At 41.2% G+C, this 21,775-nt stretch overlaps 1 protein-coding gene across 2 annotated transcripts; it reads right to left on the bottom strand.

Annotated features, from left to right (window-relative positions):
• Nucleotides 1–533: 533 nt before the first annotated feature.
• On the bottom strand, nt 534–21,423 carry LOC121524405 (zinc fingers and homeoboxes protein 1-like). 2 transcript variants are annotated; one of them, XM_041809778.1, is made up of 8 exons: nt 21,097–21,423; nt 16,605–17,080; nt 15,739–16,362; nt 13,390–13,516; nt 11,511–12,755; nt 11,033–11,164; nt 7,031–7,469; nt 534–6,451 (listed from the first exon to the last, which is right to left on the bottom strand). In XM_041809778.1, the coding sequence occupies exons 2-7, from the start codon at nt 16,952–16,954 to the stop codon at nt 7,050–7,052; spliced, it is 2,898 nt and encodes a 965-aa protein (XP_041665712.1). In that variant the 5' UTR covers nt 16,955–17,080; nt 21,097–21,423; the 3' UTR covers nt 534–6,451; nt 7,031–7,049. The 2 variants fall into 2 exon arrangements, with proteins under 2 accessions (XP_041665712.1, XP_041665711.1); XM_041809777.1 differs by having other exon boundaries at nt 7,042–7,469.
• Nucleotides 21,424–21,775: the final 352 nt, after the last annotated feature.

The raw sequence follows: 21,775 nt of genomic DNA, 5'->3' as shown, positions 1-21,775 counted from the left end.
TTTTCCTTTTTTTTTTTTTTTAAATTTTAACAGCGCTATCAGTGCTAGCCTTGCTGACGGCACACCTCTGGTACTTCTACTTCTGAATTAAGAACTCTTGAATTATTTTTCAAAATCAATGAAATATTCTCTGATTTAAGCCAAAAATGTGAGGATTTAAATTTTTTTCATGAAAACGCATTACTTTGAGGTTTTTTTTTTGTCTGATTTCACTGCTGATACAATTTAAATATTAGAGAATCAATTTAAGTTATTTTAATCCTAAAATATCAGAAAAAGTAAAGTTCTTGTAAAAAAAAAAATCACCCTACATTTCTAAATTAACATGGAACAAAATAAAACTACATTAAAAGGAAAAGAGGCTTTAAATGTCAACATTTATGGAGCTAAAAAAATCAAATATGTCTGATAAATAACAAACGCATTGACTCTGCCTGCTTACAGTTTAGGTATGAAGGTAATTAAACTTAAATAAATATTAAAAGTTAAAGATAACATCTCTGTGAATGCATGACAAAAGCAAAAACAGCATCTGAGTTTAAACATTTTTTATTTCTTTGCTTGCAGACAAAAAAGATATCCATGAAAGTCCAGATATAATAAATAAATTAACTACTAAAAACTGTTGGCTATTAAAGTGATTTCAAGATGGCAGAAAGGCGAAAACTTTGCAGAATTACAGAGCTGGTACTCGTGTGGCTGCAGAAACTAATAAAAACCCAAAAGACAGACTCTGATTGGACGCCGCTCTACCTGCTGATTGTTTTGTGGTGTTTGCATATGCTAACAGAGTCCTACATGTTTCTGAGAAGGAATAGAAAAGCTTATTTTATTTTTCAAATTTTTGAAACCCACATATGAAAAGTTAAAAAGTTCCCGCAGGAACTGAACCAAGTGCTCGAGGTTTCTCGTCTCTAAAATGTTGAAAACCTGAAGGATATTTTTAACTAGTTCACCCGTATCGAAGCAAAGAAACGCACTAATAACTATGTCATCTTCTCTTTTCTTCTTAAAGTGATTCTTTAACTTTGGTGGCGAGGAGAAAACAACAGAAACGCCATCTTAAAGACACAGGCGCCGTTTATACCTTACATCAACATGGATCTACGTCTGTTTGGGTTACTCAGATGCTGAGTGTTGATCCTCAGTGCTTCCTGTGAATCAAGGAAAAGTTAAACGCTGGATATCTGAGAGCTCAGATCGCATACAGAGGCGGTCTGGGATGTCTATCCAGACCGGACTGGTTGTGATTGGATGTGATCTGCAGTCCACCAGTTAAGGTGGTTCCATATTAGGTACCCAGGCCTGCATCTGATAGTATATATAAATCTCTATATATATATCATATATCTATTAGCCGCCATGGGATTTACTAGTCGGTTAAACTAATTGCTTTTTTTTAATATGAACACAGGCTTGAAATCCTGGTACATAATACTCTTTAATGAACCTCCCGCCACTAGAGGCCGCTGTAGCTTCAGTTAATGGCCGCTGCCTTCCTCTCTGGCACTTCGCCGGATGTAAACATGAGAAGCTCAGCGGTGGCTAAGCAGTTAGCGTGTAGTAGGAAGACTGCGGTGTGACAGTTTTCTAAATTAGTAAAAGGAAATAAAGTGGTATGTGGGCTGTCGAGGGTTAAGCTCAGGTATGACTACTCACCGATGTGAAAAGAGGCCAAATATCAAAGCACGATATTAATCTGCAAAGAGGAACAAAGGCGGACAGTGCTAGTTTTTAATGCTAGCCATGCTGTAGAGAGTATATCAGGCTAACGTCACACCCGCTGACACAATGACCCTGTGAGGAATTTGACTGTTTTCTAGGGGTTTTCTCCTCTTTATACTAGTCGGTTAAACAAAATGTAAATGAGCAGTTAGCTGAACAGGGAAATAGACGCTGAGGAACATCCTTAGATCTGAGTTGACTTCACCCCAAGCCCAACTCTGCCTGAAGAGGTGACTAGCATGATACATGTGTACTGAGGCAGTTATCAGGCAACCGTGCTCGAGTACATCCCCTTAAGGTCTCCTGAAAATCTGCATCCTGCAGCACAGAGTCTGGGCAGCATGGTTGATGTTGAAGTAGGAAGAGGGTCATTGAAAAGATGTCAAGCATCTCTTCTAGCTTGTAGGACCAAGTCAGTTTCCTAAAGAGAGGATACACTGCCATACAGTGCCTATAAAAGCCTCTCCAGGGTTTTACTTTTTGTTCATTTTATAAATCAATTGAATTAAAAAAAATGTGGCCTTTTTGACCAAAAAATTACAAAAAAATCCCTCTTAATGTCAAAGAGAAAACAGATTTCTCCAAAGTAATGTCAATGAAATAAAAATCTGTAACGTCAAAATAGTGACTGCATAAATATCCCCCTGCTTTAAAGTGACTGACCTACCTGGAAGGTTGAGGGTAAAATGGATGTGGAAAAATAAAGGAAAATCCTGAAGAGTGGCAGCTCCACCACCTTCACAGTGGTTAATGGTGGCATACAGTTTGGCAAAAATGGAGGGAATATGCCGTAGCTTCACCAATGATGATGTCATCCCTCATAGCCTTATATAGACTTCATAAAGATAATGGCATCCTTTGAAGCCTATAAAACATTCTATGCATGCCAAGCCTAAGCTGCTGAAGAGGTGCCGCTAGCCTCTAAGCTAGTAGCTCACTGGCCCCATTCATTCTTATGAGCAATAGCTGTACTGCTAACAGTGCATTGGGATACACACCATGGTCAGAGCCACAGAAATGTGGGGGTTGTTATTATCACTGATGACGATAGGTAAGGTCAGTCAACTCGGTATCTGATCACCCAAACAGAGCAGGATGTTGATGTGAGGCAGAAACGGCGCCGTCATTATTTTTGTGTACTTACATGCATACAGTATTGAATTCTCTAGAAAAAGAAAAGCTGTTGTAAAGTGTAAATGTCACAATCTTGCTGAGTTTGTAGCTTAACTGACTGAGGTAAAGTTGCCTGTTTCCTGAAGAAGAGCACGCCTGCCTTCCCTTGGTTTGGGTTCAACGCTGAGAAAGACTGTTGACCCAAAATGAGGAACTCTGTCGACTGAAATGTGTTTTCTGTAACCGTCAAAACAGAAATATCAAAATATATTCACCTGAACTTTAAAGGAAAAGTCCACCTTCAGAAACCCGTCACTGATTTTATCCTAAACTCCATCATTATACCTCCTACATTTCCCAGACTGCCTTTCTAGTCCTAATGACTTAAGGCCAAAGGTGACTGCTGTCTACTAGCAGTACAACTAGCACATAGTCGCTGACTAGTTAGCAATCATGTTTAACTAGTAGGGTCAAGTAGTGTGCCAAAAACCTCTACTAGTCAGACAATATTTTGTCTGCTAGGACTACTAGTTAGCTCAAAATCAGACAAGTACTAGTGGACAATTCTGCTTTAACTAGTAGTAATAATACGCATTTCAATCACTAATGGTACTACTAGAGAAGTAAAAGAACGGTCACTTAGTACTACTAGTGGACAGTTTTAGCACTAATTGTACTACTAGTGAACAGTTTTAGCACTAATCATACTATTAGTGGACAGTTTTAGCACTAATCGTACTACTAGTGGACAGTTTTAGCACTAATCATACTACTAGTGGACAGTTTTAGCACTAATCGTACTACTAGTGGACAGTTTTAGCACTAATCATACTACTAGTGGACAGTTTTAGCTCTAATCGTACTACTAGTGGACATTTTTACCACTAATCGTACTATTAGTGGGGTGAAGAAGGGCTACTCGTAGTGCTAGTAGACATTTTTACATCTACTAGTAGTATTAGTAGGCACTTATGGCCTTACTAGTACTACTAGTAATACTTTTAGCTCTCGTAGTAAGGCCAAGTCACATACTAGAACACCGAAATTTGAGTATTAGTAGAGCTTCACAATGGTTAACATGACCAATATTAAATTCAAGTTTAAACTGCTTCCCATTTCTGTGTGGGTAGGACAGGAGATGAGGAAACCAGGGGGTGTGGCCTAACCACAGGGCTACCTGAGCCCCACCGTACTGAAACTTTAGCACCAGATTCTGAAGAAAATTCTAATCTGTACTCAACAAAAATAGAAGATCTTGGCACGTGTATTTTTGGATTTTGTTCTGATTATTAAAAAGCAGCAGGCAAACTCCTGCACATCATCATCGTTTTTTCTGCAAATACAACAACGTTAAGGAGTTTACCTCCAATTCCTTATGGAATCATTCCTCTCCTATTTATCAATCATATAAAATAGATTTCTTTTAATTTGTCAGTAGTTTTTCCCACTATGATATTCACGGGTTGTCCAGACTAAACATCATATGATAATCTTCTTTTGAACCACAGCAACAAAAATAAAGGCACCACATACTGGTGATGTTCCTTGGCTAATAATTATAATCTGATTAAAATCAAAGGTTAACATCCACACTCCTGAGCTGATTATATTTCAGTTATAGGTAGGTTTTACCTGATACAGCATACCTCTGACATTTCATGGATCAAACGGTGCTAAACCACGAAGAAAGCAACAGTTCATTTTTGTCCACGTTTGGGTTAAAGAGCGTTCAGTCAGCCTGGCAGGAGCTACAGGGGCAGTTCTGGTTCTGGTTTAGACCAGAGGTCATTATCTACACTTGTGCATGAGCCACATGCTTACTTTAGTGTCATTAACACATCACTGTATCAGTATTTACTTTAAAAATGTCTGTCATTCTGGGGTTTTAGCTGTGAGATCAGTCCCTATCACCTATACCGCAGCCGGCCACAAGGGGGCGACTGACATATTTTAGCTCCATGTTTCTAAGGCTCATGTCCATTGCTGGGTTTGATGGTAAATATAATTACCAATAATGGCTGACAGGTGGATTTATGTAAAAACAGCTATTACTGATAAAACTGAGGCAGTCTTGATCGCTTTGATTTTGATGTTAGATGTAGAAATTTAAAGACAAAACATACTTTAAAACTAGGACATTTGTTTTCCTGACATTTTCTGAATGTAATCATCTGTTGGGGGCCACACAGGGGGCTTTGGGGGCCTGATATGACCCCCAGGCTGCCAGTTCAGACTTTTGTTTCTGAGGGTCTGGGACCCCCAAGAAATCTGTAGGGGTGCAACACATTGCTTAAATTCATTATAAAACCATTGCTAAGTAGTTTATACAAAGATCTTTTCAGCCTTATTTTGGGGGTTTAAGCAAAGAAAGTTCATGTTGATTTTTGATGGTTATGTTATTTTTTTATGCTTGTTTGTCTTTGGTGGGCTCAGCTTTTCTTAGTTGGAAGGGCTCCGAGGATAAACAGGCTGGGATCCACTGGTCTAGAAGGTCTTGTGAGCAGGATTGTGGTCCTGAACTGGTTAAAAATGCAAAGACTAGGTTACCCATGTCCTGGTTCACCAGTGTTTTCTTTGCAGTTGAATTCTAACAGCATGCAGGAGTTTGAATCAAAGATTTGATGACTGAAAATAAGAAATTAAACAATATTTTGTGTCTGCAACATCTATTTTTGTTGCTGTGATATTGAAGCAGGTATCAGTTTTTGATTTTTACCAGAACCATGAAGCAAACGTTTAAAATCTGGAATAGTGGCAACTCTAGCAAACAGCAATAAGTCCAATATCAACCTGTATAAAGCAACGATGTATCAGTAGAAATTATCTAAATGAAGGATTTTCAGGTGGATTTTTCCTTTAAATTCTGATTTTTTGGAGGTAAATTCACAAACTGATGTGGTTGAAACTGAATGGACCCAAACGCTGGCTAACATAGAAACGATATCCAGAGAAACTCAGAGTAAGAACAGTAAAATGGATTCAGTCCCCGTTGTTTTACACGACGTTCAGACTTTAACAAATCACTTAAAAAAATACAAAAAGGTTAAAATGTTGACGTGGAATTCAACCAGCACTGTTTTTTTTTTATTTAACAAAATCTTATAAACAGAATGGCACTAATTTGAGTTTCTATTCACAAAAAAACAAAGAGTTGGCTTTAGAAAGCTTTTTTAGAACAGTAAAATGTTTTCGTGGTTGGGTTTGGAGGAGAGGACGTTCCCTTGAGAAGAAGGTTTGATGTTGATGATGAATCCATGCGAGGTCTCACCTCTTACAAATGTTTTTATACAAAGTTTACCTTCAATCTTCTGGTAAGAAAGCCGCGCTGTTTGTGCAGGAGCCGAGCTGGAGCTCTGGCGGCATCGCTGCCCCGCACGTTCGTTGGTCCCCACGGAAACAAACGATCCTGAAGCTTTTAGTCTGTCACATCAGATCAGCTTCTCAGCTGATCAGGACCCAAAGTTCATGTCGAAGGCACAAACCCAATTTAGTAACACGCCAACTTTGTGACCCTGTCTGAATGTCCTGTGGCCAGCTTTGGGTCCTGACCCACCAGCTGAGAAACACTGATGTCTTCCTCTGTGTTGTCTCCGCAGCGGGGAGCGACGCCGAGCTGGGGAGGACAAAACAGGAGAAAATGACATCAGATTAGTGACACCCCCTACTGACCAATCAGAGGTCTGGAGGTGGAGACTCTGAGTTTAAGATGTAAACATTTAAAACATTTGATATGTCCTTCTATCCACCCGTCTGTCCGTCTATACATTTATTTATCCATCCATCCATCCTTCCATCCATCCATCCATCCATCATCTCTGCTTCTCCTGTAGCATCAGGCTAATGTTCCCTTTGTTCCCAGGCCAGAGAGATTATATAATTCCTCCAACAATTTCTGGGTCTACCTCGGGGTCTCCTCCTAGCTGGGCTTGCCTGAAAGACCTTCAAAGTTAAGCTACCAGGAGGCATCCTGAATCCTGATCCATGGTCAGAACCATCTAACCTGACCCGTTTGATGAATGGAGTCGGTTTAGGTGGTAAAAATCATGAGTCACTGATGTTCATGTCTGATCATGCTGAACATCTGGGCTGTAACAACAGCTGAAAGATAATCCTGATCATCATGATCAATAACAATGAATTCTCAATAATTAAGCTGTAACAGTAACAGTAGACACCTGGTGGAGGCATGTACCTGCTGCTCACCTGTGTGCTCATGTCTGCTCGTCTGCCTCAGGCTGTGATTGGCTGGCTCCTTCAGACTCCTCCTGAATGCTTTCCAGCTCCTCCTCTTCCTCCTCCTCTTCCTCCTCCTCATTGCAGTCATCGTCTGTGGCGACTTCTCCTTGTTCTTTCACCTCCATCTCTCCTTCGCTGTCCACCTGCTCTGCTGCTGCTACCGGCTCCTCCTCTTCTTCTTCCTCCTCCTCCTCTTCCTCCCCCTCCTCCCCTTCGGCTTCCTCGTCGCTGAACGGCTCCTTCCCTTCCTCCACCCTCCTGGCGGTCTCTGAGAACCAGTCCCGGACCTGCTCGTAGCTCATGCTGGACTTGGTGACGAGGTCGTCCAGGTCTCTCTCGCTCAGCGCTCGATGTTTGAGGTAGTACTCCTTCAGAAACGTCTTACCGGACTTCACCTGCAGGGGGAGCAACAACGCATACGCCACATGTTAGAGGTAATGCTGTCCAAATTAAAGGGGTTAGAAAACTCATTTTTAAGGTTTCATCTTAGGGAAAATCCTCAGCTGCATGTGAATTATAATAAACCAGAACAAAGAATAAACTTTAAATATGACATTTCCTGGCTTTAAAATATGAGACGGTTTTACAGCCAATCAGCTCTCAGTAAAGTCCATGAAGGTCTCACAATACCAGGCCATCAGTGACTTATCCCAGCATGCTTGAGCCTCTAAAGTTCAGTTAAAGTCTAGTTTATGATCAGTGTGAGTGCCCCGTACCACGCTCAGGTATGGTCCACTTCCCTAGCTTCCCTAGCCTGAGTATTAGAGCACCATGTTGGACAAAAACGACCCACACCAGACCACTAAGTGAGCTAAGCTGCTATCACGTGTTCTGTATTCCTCCACTGTGTTGACTCTGTGAGAGCACACTTCTAGTGAAATGCCTGTTTTATTATGATGAGAGTACGTTTCTGTGCTCAGACCCACTTTGGCCTGAAGAAAAGTGTAGACCAGCACGGGACCAGGGAGGGGGGGCAAGCCTGCATCAGCACAGGACCAGACTACTGTGCCTTATCTAAGCATGATTAATAGAAGTACTTGTTGAACAAAAACTAACTAACAAACAAAAAACTCATAAAAATACAATGAAAAATTAAAAACAAAACAAAAAATAACAAGAAAAAAACAAAAGACAAAAGAAACAAACACAACAACAAAAAACAGAACAAAACAAACAAAACAAATGACAAGAGAAAAACATGACTAAAAAACAAAAAAACTTTACAACAAAGGATAAAAGAAATAAACTGTGACAAAAAATGAATAAAAAACAAACTAAACAAATAACCAAACAAACTGAAACAAATAAAAATACAAACAACAATACAACAAAACTAACTAAACAAATAAGAAAACAAGTAAAAATAAAACAATTAACAAAAATAAAACACGACAACAAAACCAAACAAATATAGGGAAAAACAAAACAAAAATAAAACACGACAACAAAACAAATTAGACAAATAACAAAACAAATCAAAAACCAACAAAACAAAAAACAAAGAAACAAAATCAAATAACAAAACAAAAAAACACCAAAACTAAAAACATAATTAAATTAAACAAACAAAAACAAAAAAAACTAAACCAACGAAACAAAAAAGAAAAAGAAAAAACAACCTAGCAAGACCACAAACCAAAAAAAACAAACAAACAAAAAAAGAAACAAATGAAAAACAAAGTAACTTTAAGGGTGACTGGACAAACACTCTGTCTGTCACATTTGTAATGAGCCAATCAGAGCAACACAAACATACGATGCAGTCGGCGTGCTCTAGAGATATTGTCATGACAATGTGTCTGTAGTTTTCTCCTTAACTGGCACTGATTGGTCCAGTTATTCTCTGACCAGGAAGTAGAATATCAGCCTGGAGCTTTGCAATACAGATCTGCCTGATTTCAGCAACTAACCCTGGACCATCTATCTGTCTTACAAGGTTAGTAAAAAATCAACAAAACTCTGATCAAACCCAGACAAGAAAAAGGAGCATTGCTTTTGTTTTTATAATAATTAAAGCAGTTTAAGGAATGGATTTATAACCTTGGTATATTTAAATAAGTAATATTTAGTTTTAGCATACATGATGAGACAGTTACAGTCTGAAGAACAGGTGTAGTGTTGTATACGGACATCTGATGATTGTGTAATTGTTTAATGATGATAAATGATGAAAGAAAAAATGATGCAGTGTGTAACTTATTACTGTTGTTTCATTTTTATTCTAAAGAGTTATTATAGGTTTTTTTTGCCTATTATAAGAAAGTAGGGAATGGCATGTGGGAAAGGATCCACAGGCCTGACTTTAACCTGGCTGCCTGCTTTCTTGAGATGGAGCTGTAAGGCCCTCTGAACCCTTTACTGATAGAAACATGGAGGTACAGATAAACAACATGCTGTTCTCTATTATCTCTGTATTTTTAATCAATTGCTGTCTTCTTCTCAGGGACTGAAGGATCTATGTTTGTTCTCTTCCATGTTCCAACACGTTCAGACATGACAGTAAAGCCTCCATAAATCCTGGAACATTAAACTGCAGAAAACATCCCTGCTGAAGATAAATCATCCTGCCATTCTTTACTTTAACAGACAGGTCAGTGAAGATCTAGACTGGATCCTTATTACACTGCTTATTTAGCAGGAAGTAAACACATGTAAGACAGGACACATTCATTTTCATTAGCATGCTGTCACCTGCTGGCCATTTTTCATCATTGCAACAGAAAAACTGGATTTTCTACGGCAGAATTTAAAGTTTTAGTCAGCCAACGGTACACATTCAACTTTAAACAACTTTTAGACACATTTATGGCAGAGTTTTGAAGGAATATCAACAGATTATAAATTTTAGTATTATTTATTAAATCTATTGACACTGAATATAAAGATGAAGATACTGGGTCTAATAATGGAATATTTGAACCTTACAGAGTTTTAGTTTGAAAGTTAAAAAGCAGAAGAACGTACTGGGATAGTCAAAGTGAAAATAAGACTTTTAAAAGCATTAAGCACCAAGGACTTTAAAGGATCTGCAGAAACCCTGTAGAGATTTCAGTGTTGGACTTTTTCATTCTAATGCACCTTATAAAAGTAATGCTACATGTTAAGCTTAATTATTCATGAAAATTAGATAGTATTGCACTTTAAAGTTGCACATATGACAGTTGCAAAATGTTACATGAAATGAAAACAACATGAACAGTCTATCACGAAAGTATTCAGACCCCCTTCACGCATTTTTTTATTTTGTGATATATCATCCTGATGCTACAGTCAGAAAAAAAGAACATTTCCTATTTCATTAATCTAAAGAAAAAACAGAATTTGAGAAAATGCTAATCCATCAAAAATAAAACCTGTAATCTCACATTGGCATCAGTATTTTGAGCCTTTACTCGGTACTTATTGAAGCTCCTTAGGCAGTGATTACAGCCTCCAGTCTTTTTGAATGTGACCCAACCAGCTTTGCTCACCTGGATCGGGGATTCTCTGCCATTCCTCCTTGGAACCATCATAGGAGAGACATTTTCAGGGCTCTCCAGAGATGTTGGATAGGGTTCTAGTCTAGTCTCTGGCTTGGCCCCTCTAAGACATTCTCAGAGTCATCTCTAATGCAGCTCTGCGGCTCCTTTGACCTTTGACCTCATGGCTTGGTTTCTGCTCTGATATCACTGTCAGCTGTGATGCCATCTATTGGGAGGTGTGGCCTCTAGAATCAGGTTAATTTAGCACAAGTGGACTCCAGTCAAGGTGTAGAGACATCTCAGCAAAGACCAGAGACATGAAGGAACCCAAGCTACATTTACTACAGGCTCTGAATACTGATGTCAGTGTGAGATTTATGGTTTAATTTTTATAAATTTGCACATTTCTAACATCCTGTTTTCTCTTGTCATGATGGGGTACTGGTGGTAGATTAATGAGTATAAAAATGAATGAACAGTATATGGATCACACAGACCTTGATGGCAGTAGCGCCCCCTTGTGGAGATCGTTTACAGGGATAAGGCCGACGCGACCTCCTGGACCAACCACGGAAACGCTTTCTGGACTTCTTCTGGGTCTTTGCTCCGCCGTTCAGTGCCTCGTCCACCTAAAATAATCACAGTTATCTATTTTATCACCATGTCTACATTCTAAGCTCAGATATAAGGGCACAGAAATGTGGATATACTAAAACACTGACTTAAGTCTTCTTCATCACGTTTCTAAACTCTGATTCTAGGAGAAGATGACATCAGAATTGTTTTAATACAGAACTATTTTGCAGTTTAGTCACTTTGCAGGAACTTGTTAGTAATTTTGTCTAGAAACTTCTCTGTCAGCCCCCTTTCTATTTTAGTTCTCACACTAACAGGACAGGCTTGAATCAGATCAGAGTTTAATCCTGATAATGGTTATAGCCCTGGCGTCTGTGGCGTCTGATAAAGACAGCGTACCTTCCCGCTCTGGTAGAGGTAGTACCACTTCAGGTTGCTGTTCTTGCAGGCGTAGCGCGTGTCTCCAAACCAGTTGACGATGTACGTCCTGGGCAGCCCGCTCTCCTCTGCCATCTGGTCGTACTCCTCTGACGTTGGCCACTGCGTGCGGACGAACGCCTTCTTCAGGATGTGCAGCTGCTCCGGCGTCTTCTTCATGATCTTCCTCCCCCCTGACGTAGAAGTCTGACGCTCCAGAGCAGAGGATGATGACGTCACAGCGGCAGGTTTGACCTTCTCGCTCTCCCCCTCGCCGTCGTCGTCCTTTAGCAGCAGTCCAAAAGGCATCTTCCTCCTCTCTGTGAACCAGGCGTCCACTTCTCGCCGCGTCAGCTTCGTCTCAGCCCTCAGTCGGCTCAGCTCCTCGTCCGATGGCGTGTCTGATTTCTGGAAGCTGGCCTCCAGGATGAGCAGCTGCTCCTGCGTCTTTTCTTTAAATTTCTGTGGCGTGAAGTCAGGAAAGGCATGTCGGAACTTGATCCTGGGGTTTGGCGTGTCGCTGGTGGAGCTGGACGACCCCGGAGCGTTGGCAGAAGTGGGGGAGGAGTCGCTGGCGTCGTCACTGGAGTCGATGATGATGGTGGCGGACTGGCTTTCGCTGCTGATGCTATCGTTTATGCTGCCGCTGCTGTTCCGTCCTCCTCGTCCACCTGAAAGGGGCGCCGGCGCTCGTCCTGGTGAGGATTCGCTCAACAGGACGCCGTGGTGATCCTTGGAGTTCCTCTGGTTGTACCGCGTGTCGCTGAACCACTTCTTTATTGCTCGTTTGGAGAGTTTGGTGACCTGCATAAGTCTGGAGATCTCCGCCTCCGTGGCAAACTGCCTCCTGCCGTAGCTCGCCTTCAGCTCCGCCAGCTGCTCCTTGGACTTCTTCGGTTTGGATGCCAATGAGTCCAGATTGACTGGCGTGCTCGCAGACGAGGCCAACAACTCCGTCTTTGATTCTGACGTCGTTGGTTCGGCGGCTTTGGGCTGGTTACCGGGAACGCCTGCAACAGTTAGCGTGATGGGGGAGGCAACGGGGACAGTGCCGCCGTTACCAGCCACCTGAGTGAGGACGAGTCCCGGCTGGCCGACGATCTGACACGTCTGGAAGATGGACTGGAGGCCGTTTGTTGCTGCGGCGATGTTGGCGGGGATGACGGTGATGGTCTGAGGGACGGTCTGAACAGTGCCGTTAAACTTCTTCCTCCTCGCCTCTTCAACCTGCAGAAAGAAACGCCAACAAGAGCATTTAACCAATGTATTTATTTGTATTTGTATTTATTTGATTAGTCCAGGACTGGACAGGATCTAATTTTATCAGGATGAAGGAATGAAATTACTCTAACACAGTTATACAGGTGCATCCATTAACATTAGATTACCATGTAAACGTTCACAGGTATTCATGAGAAAGGAGGTCACACAAAGCACTGAGAGATAAATAAGGAGGATTTACCAAGAATTCTGTTTTAGACTGATGTTTGAGAGATTCTAATATTTAGAGAGAGTGAGGATTTTTGATATTTCACTTTGAGATGAATCTAGAATATTTGGAAGTTTAACTTCTTGAATATAATCACAGTAAAAAAATGAACTTTTTCGTGGTTTATTTTAGACGCCCCTGTAAGAACGGTGATCAGGTTTCTGTGAGTGAGATCAGACTTCTGATGACTCAGCTCCACTTTTTCAAACATTACTCATAAAGCTGAATTTAATCCTTAAATATGAGGCTCTGGTTATTCATCAGGTGTCCTTCACACCAGTGTGCTATCTTTCTGTTCTCCCACATTATCAGCCTTGTACAGGGTCAAAGTGAAAGCTGGTGTGGTGTTAGAGCATGTCATGAAGCACCAACCTCCTCCGGCGTCCAGCTGACTCCGTGTTTGAGCCTCTGAGCAGAAAACCAGACTTTGATCTGCTCCTCGCTGAACTTGGTCTGAGACGACAAACCCATGATCTCTGACACCGACGGGTACGGAAACCTGCGACCAGAGAGTCAACATCTGAGAGTTAGCTTTAACACAAAAAATCCTGGGGATAGCAAATTCAACAAAGAAACATTTGATAGTTTCTTTGCTTTTTTAGATACGGACATTCAAGAACTTGCAAAAATAAAACACTTCCATCTCTGTCATGACCTTCATGTTTAAGCATGCAAGGTTTGACACAGCGTAACATAGGCGGAACAGCCTGCCATTGGCTGGCCATAAAGCATTCTGGGAAAACACCACAGCCCCCAGCATTCAATCTAGAGACGGTAATGCTTGAAATGCAACAAAGCATTCATTACCAGATCTACCCAAGTGGATTTAATCTTTAAAGTCCCCACAAAGTCCCCCAAGTTCATGGCTCAGTAGAGAAACTCATCAGGAGGAATTCAAAGGCATGGATACAGCTAACTTAACCTAGGAAACCTTGGGAAAAGCTAGGAGGCGATGATTACTAGTCACTTTTAAAACCTGTGTCTCTCAAGGTGTAAGACAAACAGTTAACAATCTCAGAAATGTTGGCAGACATAAGTTAGGAGCCTCCGTCTATAGTCTGGAGGGGTGGAGTCAGACACAGATATAGGTCATTTCCACCAAGCAGTCTGTCTCAGGTAGGTGCGGAACAGCATCTATTTGCGTTTCCATAGAGCAAAAGTTGAAAAGGGTCCCAAAACACTGACCCGTACCGTCCCACTTTTGGGCACCCTTCCATAGGGCAACCAATTTTACCTATCTGTCCCAAAAAGGTGGAGCTACACACACAACAAAAGGGGGTTGTACTGACGTCACATCAGCTGCTCAGCTCTGGGCTGCCAATCACGGAAGTCTGCGCTGTGAGGAGCAGCGAAAAGGGGAGAAAACCTGATATCTACTTAAATCTGGGATATTTGGACTCAACGGAGATCCAAACTGTTTCCTAGTCTGTGGATATTGGTATTTGGCCACAAATCAAGTTTCCTGATGTTTATCTGGACCTGATTTTAAGAACACAAAGCAGAGCCTGAAGGCTCACATCAGCCTGATCCATCCATGATGGATGTAAAACTAAATTAATGCTGAAGTTTTGTGAATACGAAGCCTTGGATCAGCTAATTCTCTGTACTGAAACTAGCTATTAATCTACTTCTTACTTTAGGTAACCTGTGCAAACATCGCTCTGTGGTTGTTGGACGTGTTTGTAAAACTTCAGGCTGCAGACTATTTTAAACGAGATCAGCGCACCCCGGATTTCTGACTTAATCTAGTTTGATTTTAACACCAGATGAACTTTTACCTTATTTTTAATGCTGCGAATTCTCACAGTACAGCTCTAAACTTTCATATTTTGTTGTATAAACCGTTAAAGACTAGATATATTCACATCTTAACGTACAGTTACAACGCAAACCATTTTTGTACACGTATTCCATCAGCTGAGGATCTGTACTGACAGCTGTTAACATCATTAAGATGTAGTTATTTTTTTAAAGCACTTTCAACTGAAATAAAGATGTTTAGTGCTTATTCCCTACTGATTTCTGTCACTCATCCTTTCTATAACTCTGCGGCTGGACCAGCAGACTGTGAGAGCACGGTGTTTGTGGAAATGCTAACTATTTTGGGGTTTGGCGTACCAAACTGAATCAAACCAGACCCCTGATGGAAACACGGCTATAGCAGTTGGGTTTGGTTCAGTCTGGTTCGGTCCAGTTTGGTCCGTCCACTTTGTTTCAGTCCGGACTGTCACAGTTAACCCTGGTCTCATGTCTGCCCAACCTCGCTTACTGTGCTGGGAAATCCATCTCTTTAAAAGATTTGGATCCTTCGGCTCTGCTCAGGAATCAAAGATAGTCCCTTGACTCCCAAACAGCTCTGCATTTGGTACTAAATAAAAATCCTGAAACCAGCTCTGAATCAGGAGATGATGCTCACTATTCACATAAAAGCCATTTTAATAGAAAGGGCTTGTTAAAGAACGACACATCTCTAACCTAAAAGGTTTATTTTCTTAATAGTATATCAGCCATTACTAAAAGAGGGAGAAACGTTGAGAGACATTGCTGTGAAACTCTGGGATTGTGGGTAGCGTAGTTTCTATGCCCCATATCTTGGACAGACCATGTCTTTCTTAGAGGGATGAAGATTTGAAACAAACTTGGTCCTCTGCAGGAGCATTCTAGGACCAAACTAGCACTACAGAATAAGAGTATAAGCCCCGCCCCTCCAGGTGTGGTTACCTGTTGTAGGCGCTGACCAGCAGGACATTGTTGTCCATGGCTGAATTGTAGGTGGGGATGCTGCTGATGGGGATGAGGAGCTGCGTCTGTGTCTGGGTGCAGTTCTGCTGAGTCTGCAGAGCCGAAAGAACCTGAGCCAGCGTCCCGGGAGGCAGAACGGCGCCCCCGCCTGCCCCGCCTTTAATCTGCAGCACATTGGGACTATTGACCACAATGCTCTGAGGGACTGCCTGCACCTGTAGCGGCGCGGAGAGGAGGCGGGGAGCAGTGGCGGTGGGTGTCATAGGAGCGGGAGAAAGCGTGGGCGGCTCCTTGTTCTCGTCATCCTCGTCTTCGTCGCTCTCCACTTTTATGACATCATCGACGGCCATCTTGTGCGCCGTGGTGAACTTCTTAGGCTCCAAGCGACTCTTAATCCTCATGATGGGCGTCTTGCTGAAGGCGATGCCTCTGCGGGACGTCTCCTCGCCGTCGTCGTCCTCTACTTTGACGAAGCTGCCGTCGAAGGTGAGGTCATTGACGGTCTGCTGAAAGACGGTCTCGTTGTTTCGCTTTACCATCGTTCTCGTGAAGTTGTCCTCGCCAGGGTGGAAGCGGGCGTTGTGGGCCAGCAGGGTGTCGTAACTAGACGGGGAGAAAAACCAGCACTAATGAAAACCTCAAATATTTAGCAGATGTTTCCTGATTTTACCAGGATATTCAAAGAGTTTTTTAGCGACAATAATTTAGTTGGTGATTTTTTGGCTGCCATGGTCTCAAACAGCCTTTAGCATCATTTATTCATTTCTAGAATTTTAAACTTTGGTCTCAGGACGACCCCGCCCTCTCTGTCACAGGTGAAGTGGACGTTAGCGTGTCAGCGTTACCTCTTGGTGTGGTAGTCACACTCCATGCAAACGTACGACGTGTTGATGACCACGTCTGGATGCTCCGTGTCCACGTGCATGGTGAACAGGTTCAGCTCTGACGTCTGGAAGCTGCAGTATTTACACTCGTAGCCTCCTTCCGCCATGTTGGATTCCAGGTAGGGGTCCGACGTCGATCTGACACCGGCGTCGTCGGCCCGCTCCTCCGACACCTCCGAGGAGACGGTGGCCACGCCGTTGCTGTCCTCCGGTTCGACCTCCTCTGCCACCTCCTCCATCTCCTGATCCGAGTCGACGGCTTCTCTCGGAGGAACCATGCAGGGGATGGTCGACTTCCTCCTGCTCGCCATCCTGAGGTCTTGCTGGGTGCTGGGACAAGCTGAGGGTTAAAACACGTTCTCAGTTCTGGTTCTCCTGATTTGACTCCATAAAGATGGACGGCGCCAGTCGAAATCTGTCTGTGTTCTCCTCAGTTGCTGCAGAGGGGAAAGGTAAGAGTCAAACATGAGTATCATCATTTTAAGTCTCTTTAGGCCAATTTTCCTTTATTTGTTGAAATCTGATCAAGAAGGTTCTTGTCCTGACGTTAGGAGCAGCTGTAGACCTGGACCCTTTACCAGTGTTAATTTTGGCGGCTATTTTTAATTTTAGTTTTAGACTTTAAATGAAATGCATTTTAGTTTTAGTCACATTTTAGTCATTTTTATCCTTTGAAGTTTTAGTTTAGTTTTAGTCGATGAAAAGTCCTCACATTTTAGTCTAGTTTTAGTCATCTTAAAAAAACTAAACTTAGTTTTTGTCGGTTTTAGTCATCACAGATATTTTTTTCTTAGTCTTAGTCTAGTTTTAGTCATCACAGATCTATTTTTAGTCTAGTTTTTGTCATGGAAAAAAAGGCTGTTGTCAAACATTTTTAGTCGTAGTTTTAGCCAACGAAATTAACACTGTCCTTTACCCAGTCTGACCATTAATGTTGACAAAGCTGGTGCCATAAGTCCTGCCCCTTCTTGAGTTTGATTGGCCAGAGAGGGAGAAGTGACAGGAGCATTCAGTGCTGTTTTATTTAGACCAACAAATATAAAACAAAGTAGGGCTAATTCAGAGAGCTGAATAGAAAGTGTGGCACAAGCTAAGATTAGAGTTAAAATGTGTGATGGTCCTAGTGGTGGGAATCTTTAGACACCTCACGTTTCGATTACGGTTCATAGGGCCACAATAATCGATTCTTGATTGATTATTGATGCTTTTTGATGCGCTTGAGTTTTTTTTTACATTTCTGTTGTTCTTACTGTCAAACATAATAAAAACATGACATTTATGTTTAGAAAAATAGAGATAAATTAAATGTCAACTATCCTCTAATGGAAGATGTGTGTAAACTGGAAATTCACTATTGGACTGAACCACAGGTAGCAGCATCCTTTCCTTGTAACATATCTGAAACATAAAAATGTCCTTTTTCACAGATAAACAACTAGTAATCTAAATGCTGTGGTTACACGCTGCTTCTTAGAGTTACACCTTAATGCACCTCCTATTCCACAGTATTGAATATCTAAATTATATATCATTGGACATTTATGGCCTAAATCAGTTCAGAATCTTCCAGCTCCACATCACGATGCATCTAAGAATCGATTTTTTCTCCCACCTCTACACCTGACCTGCTGACCATGAGGAGATTCTTCAAATAAAAAGTTTATAGTCAATGTTTTATTCTTTTCATGAGGAGATATTGATGAAAGCTATTTTTCATGATTTTAGTGAACTAACCTCTTATTTTATAACTAAAATGTGAACTTTTTAAAGATCCATCAGTTATTTTCTACTTTATAGCATCACTTGAAATATCTGTTTAGATGGGATGCAGCTTTTTCTTCTAAACTGAAGGAGCAATATTTGGGTTTTATTTATCTTTTCTTTTAAAAAATATTATTTACTCCATTTATTTAGTTCTTCTTATTTAAGGAAGATTTTTTTTCACAAGCTGAGAGTTAATTTCTACTTTTTTACACAGCAGTATTAAATCAATGTTTTTATTTTTATTATTTTGGGCTTTTTTGGTCTTTATTTTACTGAGGATGATAGTGGATAGAGTCGGCCGCATACAGAGGACACAGCCCTAAACTTAATGTACTTTATTTGCAAGAAATACAAGTTATTTTTGTACTTTTCTAGGATTGTGGTTTTTCACAGAACATTTTCATTTAAGCTCATGTGTTCTGGGCAGGGGTGGGTGCTGCTGCCTCTGTTCCTGGTTCTGATCCTGGACTAGGTTCTCTCTCCAGGTACCCCAGCTTCCTCCCAGCACCAAAGACATGCTGGTTAGGGTGATTGGTAATTAGGTAATAGGCGACTGTGGGTATGAGCGTGTTTGTCAGCTCTGTGAATGACTGGCTACTAGTCCAGGCTGTACCCCACCGCTCCCCCCTAATGACAGGCTCCAGACCCCCAGGACCCTGACTGGGGACCCTGACTTGTTCTCTTGCTTGGCACTTTTGGGTGACGGTATGATTCGGACCGGATATTTCATGGAGACTCTGAAACTGTTCATGTTATGAATCATGAGAAAGCTGTAGAGCAGTGATACTCACTGCATGGCTCTTTTATGTCTTAATTTGAAATATTATTTCCCCTAGAAAACCTTAAAAAAGGGAAACTTTAACCAATAAAATTATCCATTGCAAGTAAGAATAATCAGTTTGTTCCCATACAGTAGGCTTAAATTCTTAAACTTAATTGATAACCTTATTTTTGTTTGTACATTACTATTGCCCTTATTTTCATTTTTTTGCCCCTTCTTGCCCCTTTTGAACCATTTTTGCTGCTTTTAGCCCTTCTTTTAACCTGACACACCAGATGGATGTGTTTCACACGTCCATCTGGGAAAGCTTCAATAGGAGACGTTTGGGTAAAGGCAGAGTCTTTGAAAAAAACTCGGAAGATGATTGGATGAACATTCTGTCTGTCACAACTCTATGGGCCAATCAGAGCAACAAAACACATGACGTAGCCGCTACTGAGGAATAACGTGAACTATGGCAACTATAGACATGTTAGTACTTGACTTTTGTGGTTTTTGAAAAGAAAACAACTCACTGCTGTTCATTGTTCTTCTTTTAACAAAGAAATGTTGTCAAGTTCTGATAAAACTGGCACTTTAGCAGCATCCATGCTAAGCTCTTCCTCCATGACTACACCAGTCTCTTGTTGCTGCTTGTTTACGTCACGACTCCGCCGTGCCCTAAAGTACTGCCCCTTGATGCTGATTGGTCCTGTCATTTTCTAACCGGGCCCAAACGGTTCAGATGGGAGCTTAACAAGATGGATTCACCAGTGAGAAACAAGGAAATGGGCGTATCCATCTGCTATGCAAGGTTACCCTTTTTGCCATTATCCTACTTTTGCCCTTTTTCGCCAGTTGTTACCTCTTTTACTCTGCTTTTTGCAATTTGCATTTTTCCCCTTTTTTGCCACTTTTAACCCATTTAAGCATTCCCTTGCCATTAAATTTCATTTTTTTCATTTTGTTCCATTTTCCCCACCTTCTTGCTACTTTTTGCCCATTTTATTCACTTTTCACTCATTTCATGCAAGTGTTCTTTTTTTTTCCATTTTTACCATTTTTGCCACTTGTCACTCATTTCTGCCATGTTTTATCCCCATTTTCGTCACTTTGCACCCATTTTTGCCACTTATTTGCCACTTTAACTCATTTTCTCACCACTTAGATTGTGGCTCTTGCAAAGGTATGTTTCAATGATTTGGCTCTTTGGTTGAGCAGGGTTGATTAATACTGTTGTACAACATTGGCACTGTCTACAAACCTAAAAGAAGTGGTTCAAAGTAATTATAAGTTAAATTATTAAAGTCAGAGTTTAGGAGCTTTTACTTTGTATAGTTGTCATAATACCATAACTCTAAACTTTAAAGCAACACTAATAAAAATACTGAATATAGAGACCGGTTTGGTACCAATGTGACAAAAACAGAAGACTTTCTTATTCTGAATGAACAAAATTACAGGAAAACTCCTGATTTAGGACACTGCTAAATACACAAATACAACGACAACCCAGACAATTTCAGTGTATTTGTGGATTTCTAACCTGTCCTGTCTTTATTTCACTAGCTGTTATTTTACTCTAAACGTACCTGAACCTCTGTGGTCTATATGTTGGCCTCGGTGCTGTCATTATTAGTGATAATCATTAAAATCGTGTGTTATATCGTTATTACACACGATAATTCGATACCTATCGTTTACTTTTGACAGCTCTAGCCTGTAATTGTTATTATAAATCAAACTGAGGCTGCATCTGTAAAAAATGTTCCTAAAATATTAAATCACACCACTATAACGTTAGCAAGGTGATGGTGGGTCTTTAGCGGACCATTTCTCCACATTTAGCCGCACACATGCTTCCTGATGCGGGGTTAAATAATCCACAAACACCAAAAACACCGAGCTGTCATCCAGGTGAGGGTTTACCTGTTGAAACAGCAGACGTTTAGCCGCATCCTGAAACAAACAGTTAGCTTGTTAGCGGCGGTAGCATCCCTGCTTCGGTGTGTTGATGCGCAGTCTTCCGCCTTTTACCCGAACACACCGAGGATCCATCTGCTGCTGCAGCCGGACACAGAGCCTCTCCGCCGGGCCGTGGGTCTGCTGACTGCCGCCTGTTAGCTCCGGGTTTATCTCCCGCTGCTACCAGCTAACATGATCGGCTCCGAAGATCAGTTAATAAAAAGGACAGTTTAATAAAAAAGGCACTGATAGTTCACCGAGTCTGGCGATGGCCATTTTTCATCCCGCCGCTTCAAGCTAGAAACTCCCGAGAGCTGCATCCGGTGTGAGGACTTCAAAATAAAAGCTCTAATTACAGTATTCATCAAGAAAGCAGTTAATTTACAAAAGTTATAAAAACAGTTTGTAACGACAAAATCAATAGTTAGTATTTACGATTAATTGTCAGTGACAGATGCACAGAAGATATCTATAATATAGAGGAGGCCCTGAAGGAAGACAGAACACAAAAATATTTCATCAAAAAAAAAAAAAAAAAAAATTGACATGCTAAAACACTAAAAGCTAAGAATTAAAAAATGGAAACACATAAAATTCTTCACATAATGTATAAAATATCAGGAAACAAATAACAGATTCTGTG

Source organism: Cheilinus undulatus, linkage group 16 (genome assembly GCF_018320785.1).
Source record: "Cheilinus undulatus linkage group 16, ASM1832078v1, whole genome shotgun sequence".
Taxonomy (NCBI): domain Eukaryota; kingdom Metazoa; phylum Chordata; class Actinopteri; order Labriformes; family Labridae; genus Cheilinus; species Cheilinus undulatus.
This window is presented reverse-complemented; position numbering and strand designations above follow the sequence as displayed.